Here is a 13,805-nt window from a genome sequence, read left to right on the forward strand (position 1 = left end):
TTTTTTTTTTTTTTTCCTGTACATTATACAATATCAATCCATCATGTGATCATTTTAATTATATATATATATATATATATTTATTTATTTATTTTATCCTTTTAACTTATTATATTTATATATAACATTTGCTTGATATTTCAAGCTATAAAATTAAGGGGGAATATTAAACATTAAGTATAATATTTTATTTTTATAATTGTTTATTTTGGATTTATATTTTAAAAATGAAAAATTATTTTGAATAAGTTTTGTATTTTACAAACAATTATGTAGATATATATATTTTTTTTTTTTTAGAAGTGAATATTTGAATATTTGTTATCATATGATTTATTTTTTTTTATTTAAAAAATGATAAAAAAATTAAAAAAAAATTAAATATAAAATATATGAAGAGAGAAGAGGCTCTTCCCATATTATATTGGATGTTGCACTTAAAAAAAGGATATATGATATGTAAGAAAAAAATATAATATAATATAATATAATATAATATAATATAATATAATATAATATAATATAATATAATATAATATAATATAATATAATATAATATAATATAAAATATATATATATATATATATATATATATATACATTAAATTATAATAAATATTATTCATAGTATTGAAATAAAATATTTATATACTAAATATTTTTATATTATACTAATATACAATATACGTATATATTTTTATATACATATTTATTAAGGCTTAAAGAATTAATTATTTTGTGTTAAAATTTTTTTTTTTTAATAATATAATAGTATACTTGTATTTAATATATATTATATATATATATGTAATAATAATACTTTTTAATATAAAAATTATTCGCCCTTATTTATTTATTTTTTTTTCTTTTGGAAGTTTGCTATAAGTATTCAAGAACAAAAAAAAAAAAAAAAATATTTATATATATATATATATATAATATATATATAATTTTAATATTTTAATATTTTAAAAAGGAAATAAAAAATAATTTCTAAATATCTTTAAATTTTGTATAATTTACAATTTAAAAGTTTTTCTTTTAAAATAAAAATTTATTTAAAAAAAAAAATAATTTAAAATATAATTTATATTTACAAATAAATAAATATTTAAGGAAAAATGGGTAATTTTTAGATAAAAGATTATATATATATATATAATATATTTATATAAATTTTTTTAACATGTTTATTATGATTGGGAATTATATATCTACATAAATATATTTGAAATTATTAAAAATATAATTATATATATATATATATATATATATGTATATATTTTTATTTTTATTTTTATTTTTATTTTTTATATATTATAGGAAAGGTACATGGATCATTAGCAAGAGCTGGTAAAGTTAAAAACCAGACTCCTAAAGTCCCAAAGTTAGATAAGAAAAAACGTTTAACAGGAAGAGCTAAAAAAAGGCAACTTTATAACAGAAGATTTTCAGATAATGGAGGTAGAAAAAAAGGACCTAATTCAAAAGCTTAAATGATTTTCAATCGAAATGAAACTTAGAAGATATATGAAGTATAATTTATCTAATATGTTATATTTTATTTATATTATATTTATTATATGATAAAGAAAATTGGAAACCCTATATTATTATATTTAATATATTTTTTATATATATTATATGGTTTTTCATAAAGAATTTTTTCTATAACTTTCCTTTTTTTCACATATATATATATATATATATATATATGTATATATGTATGTTTTTATTTATAATATATTTACATGATATCTTATTAAGAAAAAAAAAAAAATTAAATAATATATATGAAATATATATATATATATATTTATATCATATATATTAAAGAAACTATCATTTTGTAAGGATATATAACTTTTTAATAAGAAGTAAATGTGTTAAGAATTTACAAATTGAAAAAAAAAATATATGAAACAAATTATATAAAATAAATAAAATGAAAGAAATATAAATGATTACGAAAAAAAAAAAAAAAAAAAATAGACATAAAAAGGTACACAAATTGTGTATTAATAAAAAAATGAGCCTATTTATAATATTTTATGTATATGAGGAACCATTATATATATATATATATATATATATACAATATTATTATATATATATTTATATATATATATATTTTTTTTTTTCACTTGTTATTTTCCCCCCTTTGATTTCTTTTTTCTTGTAGTTCAATTAAGTTTCTTTGTTCCCTTTCTTTTGCTTTATCAAGTTCAGTAGTTTTATTATTGGTATAATAATTATTATAAAAGTGTAAAGTTAGTGTTGCACATAAGAGAACATAGAAGCTTACAGAAAAAAAGGATATGTTTCTATCAAACATAAATATATTCCACAACAAATCATCTTTTTCATTTATTTGATTATTTATTTGTTCGTTTGTATTCTCTTTTTTATTGTCATTTCTTTTTTCACTACAATGATAATTTTGTGTTTTTTTATGAAAAAGTATATTTAAGGGATTTTTATAAGGAGGTTTTTTATAAACATAAGCAATGTGACAAATATTATATATTCCTCTTCTAATTTTTAAAACCTTATCTATCATACTTTACTAATATATATAGGAGAGTATACATGAAATTTATTATATGTAAATAATAAAATGATATATTAATTATATACACAAACAACTCATTATTATATTATAAATATAAATATATATAAAGATATATATATATATATATATATATATTTAATTAAATTATCCCTTAAACTGTTAATTATAATTTTTATATAACATTTTTTAAGTGCGATTTATTTTATAAGGAAAATAAAAATAAAATAATTATATGAATATATAAATAAATAAATAAATAAATAAATATATATATATATATATAATATATACATAAATTTTTTTTTTTTTTTTTTTTTTCTTTTTATTTTTTTGAAATATAAAAATGTTATAAATATTTATCACTTAAAAAAAAAGAAAATGTATCACCACCAAATTTTTATTATTTTTCGAAAACCCTATTGAAGTATTATATTTGTATGTACGTAGTAATATATAAAAAATATTATATATAAAATTATATGTACATATATAATATATATATATATATATATATTTATTTATATGCCATAATAATTTCATATATATAATTATATATATATTATATATATATTTTTTTCCCTCTAATATTCACCCTAAATGTGCAAGAAAAAAAAAATTATATAATATAAAAAAAAAAAATAATATATTTTTTTTTTTTTTTTTAAATATGTAAAAAGAAAAAATTATAATAAGTAAAATATTTTAAATTATCCAATTATATTTTTTTTTTCATATTGTTTACAAAAGAAAAATAATAATAAACGAAATATACATGTATAAATTAATCTTTTATACATATATATATTTATATATACATTATTATTTTTTATTTTTTTTTGTTTTAAAATGTAAACACTGATTTTCCAAAATAATTTTTTTTTTTTTTTATAATTCATGAGAAAAGGTTTAAAAAAAAAAAATACAAAAATTAAGGTATATATATAAAAATATATATATGTATGTATATATTATATATATATATATATATATGTATAAGTATATATAATATTATATATTTATATATATAATAATAAAATAAAATTCTGATATGGATAACATACAAGATTATATTAAAAAACTTAAGGAAAAAAGTTTTTATAAGTCGATTAAAAAAGCGCAAAAAAAATACAAAAGTAATATATTAAATAAGGTGAGTTTATAACAAAATAAGGAATAATAGAAAAAAATTATTATATATATATATAAAAGGCTTTATAGGGGAAAGGAATTAAGTTATGATATTAAGTATATAAAAATATGTACATATATCATTTAATATATATACATGTGAATATATTATATGAATACAATAGAAATTACGTTAATGAATTTTTTTTTTTTTTTTTTTTTTTTTTTTTTGTATACGTACAAATATTATATTTATTAAATCTTTGCAGTATTTTTATTTAGGCAAAAATAATATTTTTCTGTTATAAATAAATAAAAAAAAATATATATATATATATATATATATAGTATATATTATATTATATAAATCAATAAAAAAAAAAAAAAAAAAAAAAAATTGATTTTCATATATATTATAATTTTTTTTGTATTAAATTATATATATTATATTATATATATATGCAATTACTTGTGAAATATATATATTTTTTTGTGGCCTACAATATTTTATAATATTTGTATTATTTATATATACCTTGAAAAATCCCCCAATAAAGTATTATACATGAATGATTATATATATATATATATTTATTTATTGTATATCATTTTTTATTTTATTCCTATTATTGTATATTATTTATATATTGTTGTACTTATATAGTACATATTTATTTTAGACAATTTTATATTATTACCATATTTTAATATATATATTTTTCAATTTTTTTCCTATTTTTTTAGATGCCAAGTAACAGGAAAATAACACAAAAGGTTGAAGCCTTTGATAGTAACGTAACAAAGAGAGGCAATGTCCCTCCTTCTTTGGTAAAAAAAGGAAGAAAGCATCCGGTAGGACCAATACTTCTTGTAGTCTTCATTTTTGTTGTTATAGGATCAGGTACTTTTATATAAGAAATTTAATAATATAGAGAAACAAAATAATGTACTTGTATATTAATGTAAATATTATAAATTATGTGCACATATAGTAGGATATTATACTAATTTATGTAATATATATATATATAAATGTATACATATATATTAAATGTATAAATTTTTTTTTTTTTTTTTTTTTTTTTTTTTTTTTAGTTATTGTTCAAATGTTGAGTATTATACAAAAGTCTAAAATTTTCTGATGGAATATTTCATGATTTTTTTAATTTTTTTATTGTTTTACTTTGAAATTTTTATGATGTGATAAGGTTTTACCAGATTTTTTTTTTTTAATAAAAAATTAAATATGTGGTATATATATAAGAAAAAAGTGAAGCTATTTTATTATTTGTACCTTTTTCTGTTTCATATATATATATATATATATATATTTGAATTTTTAAATGTATGTAAAAAGAAGTTGTGTAGTATTTACAAATAGTATACAGCTTTTTTATATAAGCATTTTATTTAAACTATGTTATATTTTTAACCGCTAATTGCATTTATTAAAACATATTATAAAATTAAAAATTAATAAATAAATTATATATATATATATATATATATATATATATATATATATATATATATATATATGTGTATATATATATATATGTTTATTTTTTTTTTTAATTGGGAAATATTAATTTTTTAAATGTTAAAATATATATATTAATTATGTTATAGATTGTTTTTAAAACAAATATGTATATATATATATATATATATATATATATATATATATGAGTATATATAATCTGCTGCATATTTATATGAACATATTAAACATTTATTCTTATTTTTCAAGAATTAATATATGTTTCATAAAATTTTGACAGATATAAATAAACATATATATATTTTACCAAAAAAAAAAAAGAAAAAAGAAATATATATAAGCATATATTATATATATATATATATATATATATCTTTTAAATTATAAAAAAAATAATACACATATATATGTGTAGATCTGAAATATGGGAAATTAAAAATTTCTCAACTTTAAATCATTGACTTCTTTTTGATTTAACTCCCTATATTGTTTTGGGAAATATATATTTTTGAGTGTAATATTTTCAAAGGATGTTCTTTTAATTTTAATAACTGGTTGATTAATTTGTTGAAACATTTTTCTAATTTGTCTATTTCTTCCTTCTTTTATACTTATATTTAGAACGGTAATTTTTTTGGTGTCTTCCTTTATTTTTATTTTTTCTTCCCTAAGGATTTCAATAAAAGCTGGATTTGTTTTTTTTTTCATTTTTGACATTTTTTTTTTCTTTTTGTCATCTATGTTTGATTTTTCCCTTGATTCCTTGTAATTATATATTTTTTTTGGTTGTGTTTTTTCATCTTCTTCTAAATAGATACCTCTGGCTAGTTCTTTGAGGGCGTTCATTTTAACTGGACCTTCAATATGTACTCTATAGGTTCTTATTCTTTGATATTTTGGGTGAGTTAATTTGTTTACCCAAGCATAATCGTTGGTGAGTAGTAGTACTCCCGAGGTGTTCCTATCAAGTCTCCCTTTAAATTAACAAAATTAAATCTTAAATGTATGTACAATTAAGAAAATTAACACGTTAAATAAATATAAGCACACACACACACACACACATATATATATATATATATATATATATATATATATAACATTTTATTTTTATTTTTTATTTTTTATTTTAATAAATTATGTGGCGTTTATAAAATTTTCATATATAATACAATGTGGACATTTTATTTCCTACCTACTGTTACTAATCGATACTTTTGTAACATTTCCTCAGGGAAAAGTGTGTATATAGATTTCCTATTTTTTTCATCATTGGATGTACATAATAATCCTTTTGGTTTATGTAAAACTATCCATTTATGTAATTTGTTTTCATTTTGTTTTATCATATTTATAATATTTGTTAATTTAATTTTTTTGTCGTATATACGTAAACTATCTTTTCCTATATGTACATGTGTACCTGGATTTGTTATTATTTTATTGTTTATTTTAACTTTTCCATCTTTAATAAATTCATCTGATTTTCTTCTTGAAATATTTCTTTTCATGGAAATTAATTTGTTAAGTCTTATAATATTAGCATCTTCATTTGTTTTAGTAAGATTCACATTAAAACAAGAAATATTATTATGAATGCAAAATGATATTATTATAAAGTAATAAACTAAATGAACATATCTCAACAGAGATAAATTTGAACAAATCATGGATATATGTAAAAATTGCAAGAAAGATAAAAGGAACAAAAAAAGAAAAAAAAAAAGAAAAAAATAAAAAAATAAAAAAAAGGAAAAGAAAAGAAAAAAAAGGAACCTTTCCAGAGATGGTACCAAAATATATTATCTTTTGACGACCATATTAAAAATAATCATGTATATAATATGAATGTATTAAAATATGATATTATTATTTATCAAATTTATTTTTAAAGATAACTTATTCATTGACAAATATATGAAAAAGTTATATATAATATTATGTATATGTATATATATATATATATAACATTATGATGAAAAAAATTAAATAATATATATTTATATAATTATAACATAGATAAAATTGTATTGAAAACGTGAAGATAAGTAAACATATATTATTACCTTCAACGTCAAAAAAAAAAAAAAATCATATAAAAAAAAAAAATGTTTATACTATTCGCATTCAACAAAAATTACATGTTGTGTAAATTTTTTTTTTCAAAAATTTTTATTTGTATAATATACAATACAAAGAAAAATATACTATAAATAAATAAATATATATATATATATATTTATTTATATATGTATGTATTTATTTTCGTTTCATGTGTAGGTGTTAGGTATTACTTTTAGCTGTACTTATTTAAAAGTCAAATTATTTAGCAAAAAATACATATATATAAAAAAAAAAAAAAAAAAAAAAAAAAGTTCAAAACTAATGACCTTTTTTTACATTTAACAAGCATATATTATATTATATTATAATCATATTGATATATTTTTTAAAATTTTATATGAAGTTTGTTTTCTTTCAAATTGGTTTATTATAAAAATAAATTATACAATAATAAATAAATATTATATATATATAGGACAAAACGTATAAATAAAAAGATGAAAAAATATACAAAATGATACACCCATATATTTGATATATATATAGCCAAAAATAAGAAGAGTTTTTCCTATTTAAAAAAAAAAAAATAAAAAAAAAAAAGGGAACGAATTCAAAAATTAATACATACAATACGTATGTATCTATACTTTTCATCATGGGAAATCTTTTAAAATATTGTTTATAAAAATAAATATATACAATAATATCATCATTATATTTATATAAAAAAAGGATATCACTTGTAATATTATATAAATAAATAAATAAATAAATATATATATATATATGTGTAATTATATATTTACAATAACGTATTTATTTAAGGTATATATGACAAAATTATATTCCTTATTGTAAGTATATAATGTTTATATGGGGGGAAAAAAAAAAAGAAACTTACATAAAAATATATATTTGTATATATATTTTTATAGGTCCGTTTGAAATATTATTGTTTTTATTTTGCTTTTTTCATAGATTTTACTTTTGTAGAAGGTTTTGTTTTTAAGGTACCCTTTCTGTCTATTTTTGTTTTGATTAGAACATCATCATCCTTGTCTTCTTTGGATTCACTTAGTTCATCTATATCTTCGTCAGACTCGAACTCATTTAATTTAAATGTTGTTTTTTTTTCACTTGATTTTAATCCTTTTTTCATAGAATTAGGATCAATTTTGATAACATGTGAAGAGTTATAAAGTCTGGTAAAGGATGATTTAAGTTTTGTATCTAGTTTATCATATAGGTTTTCTTGATTTGGTAATCTAAGGCAAGGTAAATTTTCGGTTACCATTTCTCGCGTAATACTGTATTCTTCCATAATTTGGATAGCTTGATTTACATCTGCTTTATGTAAAGGTGTCATAATTTTAAAATAGATATAATTTAAGAATCCTGATGTGACCATATATTTAGGGCATACATTTAATTTATATGATAGATTAAAACATAGTTCATTTAGTAATCTTTTATTTTTATTAAATGTGGAAATTTTACCAAATGCTGTTGGGAAATTAACTCTTCCAGACATAAATGATTTTAATATTTTTATTCTCATAACTGGACAAACACATGATAAAATAGCGAAATGAGGTAATAGAGCAAAATCCATATTTGATTTCATATTATATTTAATTTTATCAGCTAATGATAAATCATGTGCAATTTGTGAGAATACATTCCATTTATTTAAAGATGCAGATGATTTATCTGTTTCATTAAAAACATTTGTATAATTTTCACTAATAAAATATGGAATTAATTCATAATCAACAAAAAAAAGATCCATAATTTCTCTTATATTTAATTTGGATGATTCATTAAAATTTAATAATTTTAATGTAATTTCAAATGGGTTTGCTAATGATTGTATATTTTTATTAGAATTATTTAATTCTTTTTTTAAATCCAAGAATTGTATTCTTGTATATGTTTTAGATAATAATTGTAAAGTATTCAACATTTGTCTTATATCACCACATGTACTTTCCCATAATAATTCCAAAGCATTTGGTTCCATCATGATTCCTTCTTTTTTACATATTTCTAATAATCTTTTAACAACACTATTTTTTTGAGGCATACTAAATTTTAAATCATAACATTTATTTGCTAATGTTCTCATCTTATTATTTTGTCTATCATTACATATACATATTATTGGACATTTTGTTTTTTCTATTAATTTCAATATGGCTGTACTCCCACCTTTATCACCACTAGACATACCATCTACTTCATCCATAATAATACAAGTTTTTGTTAATTTACGATTATTTAATGACATTATGGAATATCCACCTGTAGCCATTTCACTAATTTTTTCAACGGCAGCTTTATTTCTTTCATCAGATGCATTAAATTCGATAACATTATAACCAGATGCTTCTGAAACAATTTTGGCTGTAGTAGTTTTTCCTATTCCTGCTGGACCGCTTAATAAAGCACATCTTGCATTTACATTTTCGAAAATTCCTCTAAATGTTTTTTGTGCTGGTTTCTTTATTCCTTTAATACATACATCTTCCCAACTAGCAAGCCAATTTTGTAATTTTATTACATTTTGATTATTACCTACTAATTCGTTGAGATTTTTAGGTCTATATTTTTCTACCCACAATTGATTAAGAATTTCGTTTTGTGTATTATGTGTATCTTTCTTTTCATAATTATAATTTTTATCTTTCTTTTCATAATTATAATTTTTATCTTTATTTTCCGTTTTAATTGTATCAGATGCATATGTTTTATCATTTTCTTGTGTTTGATCAGTTTGTGGTAATAATTTCAAAAGTTCTTCTTCATTTAATATTTTGATATTAGATTTGTTTTGTTGTTGTAATTCAAAAGCTTTAGTATATTTTCTACCTTCGTTAAATAATCTTCCATCTTCTAGATATTCCCCATGGACTAGATAATTCGTTTTAGTCGATACAGCTGTCATTACACTACCTCCATGTTCTTTAATTTTAGATTGTAATTCATCTCTTGTAAAATTTTTGAATACTCCTGTAATTACAAATTTTTGATTATGAAAAGGTAAATAATCAAATTTTTGTAAATCTTCATTATTATTATTTTGAGTTTTTTGTTTTTTTGCAGGAGATATAAGAACATTTTTTTTACTTGAAACTGTATCGTTTTCACTACTAATTTCATATTGTTCACTTTCTCTTTCTCTTTTAACATTTGATTTATTGATTTCATTTTTAGGACTAACGTTGTTACTTTTTGTGTCTTCTTTAGTGACCTTATTATCATTTTGTAATATATTAAAATAGTCATTAAGATTATTCACAACGAGTTTCTCATCTTCCTTACTATTAGATTTCTTCATAGTGTTATTATCCTCAAGTTTTTTTGAAGAGGGTTTAAAAAAGGATGTTATATCATAAAATTTCGGTGACGTTTTCGATGATTTATTTTCTAATGATTTCCTATTACTACTTTTATTAGTATTATTATAATTGTTATTATTATTGCTTTCATTATCATCAATATATATAGCGTCACTTTTTTTTTTCGATTTGGATTTTTCCACTTTTTTATTACTTATAAAATTATCATCATCGTCATCATGGAATAAGGAACTAGATACTTTTTTCAGCCTCTTCTTTTTCCTACCATCATCGCTTTCGTCATCGCTGAATAAGTTTTTGTCCTTCGAACTCATTTATGAAGTAAAAATATAAATTCACAAAGTTAAAAAAAAATGAATTCAAAAAGATAATATGTGTATATTCTTTTATATATGTATACCTTTTGGTATTTATATGGAGAAACACATATATATAATATATTTTAGATGAAATATATAGAAAATAAATGAATGTTTTATTATATAAATATATATATATATATATAAATATATTTTTGTATTTTATTATATTTTTTTTGTATAATATTATTTAGTTAAGCCAAAAAGATAAGGTGTGTACGTATTATAATTTTAAAAGGAGAAAAAATGAAATAAATAAAAAAAAAAAAAAAAAAAAAAAAAAAATTCTTTAAACAAAATACTTCAATTAATACATAAATGAATTTAAAACTTTAATGATAAAGATATATATTTTTTGTGAATAAATTTTTTTTTTTTAAAAAGAATAGAAAAATATAATAAATAATATATATATGAAATAATGAAGCATATACATGATATAAAAAAAAAAAAAAAGGTATGTTAAAATATGCAAATAATTATATTTATCTTTTAAAAAATGCACTTATATAATGATATTATTATATATATATAAATATATGTATAACAATAATAGTTTGTATATATTATGAACGTTAGCATATTTTAAGGAGCTTCATATGTTTATATAATATTTTATAAGTGATTCCTATTCCTTTTGTTATAAAATTATTAAGGAATATTATATAAATATTTATATTTTTCATGTAATATTTGACAAAATGTAAAATTTTTTATTTTTTTATTTTTTTCTTGTCAGTTCAAAAAATGATTAAAAGAAATTATATTCAAAAGTATTTTTTCACTTAAAAAAAAAAGCAATGTTTCTCAAATATATAAGTGTAATTTATATATATATATATATAATAAAAGTGGATATTATATATATATATATATATATATATATATTTTATATGTATAAATTGATATGTTACATATAGTTAACATAATATTTTTGAAATATTATTTATAAAATATTATATCCCTTCTTGTAGTTATATGCGAATGTTATATTGCTTTATTATGCTTGTCTATTATATTTATATTACATATAAATGTGGAGATAAATTATAAGATTGTTATATATATATTATATATATATAATATATAAATGAAAAATTTTTATATATATTTCTTATTTTTTATATTTCTTAAATTATATTTTGTCTTTTATATGTTATGAATAAAAAGTTAATGTGCTCATATATATATAAAAAAATGGATATATAAATGAAAAGAAAATTATGATAATCACATAATATATATTATATTTAATATATATATATAATATTTTTTTAAATATATTTCCATTTATATATTATTTTATGTACAAAATTTTTACGGTAAGGCGAAGGTTTTATGAAATAAAAAAAAAAAAAAAAAGTAAAATAATATAAAAATTGGGTAAAATAAAAACAAACAAATATGAAATTTATCATTTAATGTATAAAGCTAACAATTAAATGTAATATATATATATATATATATAATACATGTGTTATATTTTAATTTTTTTTTTTTTTTTTTTGAATATGTTAAAATAATTTATGATATAATTTATATGTTTTATGTACCTTTTATTATGTTTCCTTGTAAGATTGTGTTCCATTTATTTTCCATTTTTTTTGTAAGGTTATACCATGATTCTCCTAAGATATCAATGAATTGAATATAATTATTACGTGAACATTCATTTTTATCAAATAATTCATAGAATTGTTTCATCGAAATATAATCTTTGTTATGAAGTGTACATATAAGATCATTATATGCTTTATTCCATAATTTAAATAAAATTTTTTTTGGAATGTTATGATAAGAACACAAGGATTCAAATCGTGTCCATACATTATCTATCATATTATAATATTTTTTCCTACAATTATTAGAAAAATTAAACCATATAATATACATATCTTTTTTACTAACAGATTCATCTAAATTATCAAGTTTATCATTAATTTCTTCATCAGATAATCTATCATATTGTTCTTCATTTATTTTGTTCATTTCATCTGTATCATCCATATTATTAATTAATACATTTCTATGTTCACCGTTTGTCCTGTTTTCAACTTGGTTTACATTACTATTGTTGGAAGTTAAGTTGTTATTATGTGTCATATTATTACTTAAGATATTCATCACTTCTTCATCTTCTGTTGAATAATCATTTAAATCACTGCTCAAAGGTTGAGAGGTAATATTTTTGACATGATGATGTTGTAAACGTTCAGACATTTGTCTTGAATTCTTTTGGTTATGGTTATACGAACAAGGTATGTTTACGTTTTGATTCAACTTGAAATTAATCTAAAATGAAAAATATATATATAAAAATATAAATATAAGTGCATATATACATAAATTAAAAAAACATACATACATATATATATATATATATATATATATATATGTTGATATTTTATTATTATACATACTATATTAAACAGATTCATTATGTATTTTTTATATCATATAATTTTTTTGTCATTTTTCTTTTTTTTAATAAACGAGAATAACAATATTACCTGTATGAGGATATTATATAAAGCAAAAATTACAAGAGGAAAGAAAATCTTGAATAATGTAGAAAAAATGAAACCACCCTTTTTATTATATTTTAATTTCTCCTTTTTTATTAAACTATTATAATTATTTCTTAATATCATTTTATAAATCTAAACGTATCTAAATGAATAATTAAATTGAGGCTGGTTATATAATAATTTTATTATTTTAGGTATATTATTAAAAAAAAAAAAAAAAAAAAAAAAAAAAATGTAACCAAATATTTTTAAATAAATAAGTTCAAAAATATATGAATAATTAAAATGGGAGTTT

The 13,805-nt window shown here is 17.6% G+C and overlaps 6 protein-coding genes across 6 annotated transcripts; 2 read left to right on the forward strand and 4 right to left on the reverse strand.

Moving 5' to 3' along the window:
• Positions 1-1,120: 1,120 nt before the first annotated feature.
• Positions 1,121-1,495, forward strand: PF3D7_0219200 (40S ribosomal protein S30; the record flags this gene model as incomplete). The annotated part of the gene is made up of 2 exons (XM_001349657.1): positions 1,121-1,124; positions 1,323-1,495. The coding sequence occupies 2 exons, from the start codon at positions 1,121-1,123 to the stop codon at positions 1,493-1,495; spliced, it is 177 nt and encodes a 58-aa protein (XP_001349693.1).
• A 644-nt stretch (positions 1,496-2,139) lies between these two features.
• Positions 2,140-2,559, reverse strand: PF3D7_0219300 (conserved Plasmodium protein, unknown function; the record flags this gene model as incomplete). The annotated part of the gene is made up of 1 exon (XM_001349658.1): positions 2,140-2,559. One exon carries the CDS (start codon positions 2,557-2,559, stop codon positions 2,140-2,142), a length of 420 nt encoding a protein of 139 aa, XP_001349694.1.
• A 1,060-nt stretch (positions 2,560-3,619) lies between these two features.
• Positions 3,620-4,841, forward strand: PF3D7_0219400.1 (ribosome associated membrane protein RAMP4, putative; the record flags this gene model as incomplete). The annotated part of the gene is made up of 3 exons (XM_001349659.3): positions 3,620-3,721; positions 4,444-4,600; positions 4,795-4,841. The coding sequence occupies 3 exons, from the start codon at positions 3,620-3,622 to the stop codon at positions 4,839-4,841; spliced, it is 306 nt and encodes a 101-aa protein (XP_001349695.2).
• Positions 4,842-5,632: 791 nt separating this feature from the next.
• Positions 5,633-6,870, reverse strand: PF3D7_0219500 (pseudouridine synthase, putative; the record flags this gene model as incomplete). Its single annotated transcript, XM_001349660.1, has 2 exons — positions 5,633-6,174; positions 6,396-6,870. 2 exons carry the CDS (start codon positions 6,868-6,870, stop codon positions 5,633-5,635), a joined length of 1,017 nt encoding a protein of 338 aa, XP_001349696.1.
• Positions 6,871-8,222: 1,352 nt separating this feature from the next.
• On the reverse strand, positions 8,223-10,937 carry PF3D7_0219600 (replication factor C subunit 1, putative; the record flags this gene model as incomplete). The annotated part of the gene is made up of 1 exon (XM_001349661.1): positions 8,223-10,937. The coding sequence occupies one exon, from the start codon at positions 10,935-10,937 to the stop codon at positions 8,223-8,225; it is 2,715 nt and encodes a 904-aa protein (XP_001349697.1).
• Positions 10,938-12,527: 1,590 nt separating this feature from the next.
• PF3D7_0219700 (Plasmodium exported protein (PHISTc), unknown function) lies at positions 12,528-13,633 on the reverse strand (the record flags this gene model as incomplete). Its single annotated transcript, XM_001349662.1, has 2 exons — positions 12,528-13,274; positions 13,493-13,633. 2 exons carry the CDS (start codon positions 13,631-13,633, stop codon positions 12,528-12,530), a joined length of 888 nt encoding a protein of 295 aa, XP_001349698.1.
• Positions 13,634-13,805: the final 172 nt, after the last annotated feature.

Source organism: Plasmodium falciparum, assembly GCF_000002765.6.
Source record: "Plasmodium falciparum 3D7 genome assembly, chromosome: 2".
In the NCBI taxonomy this organism is placed as follows: Eukaryota; Apicomplexa; class Aconoidasida; order Haemosporida; family Plasmodiidae; genus Plasmodium; species Plasmodium falciparum.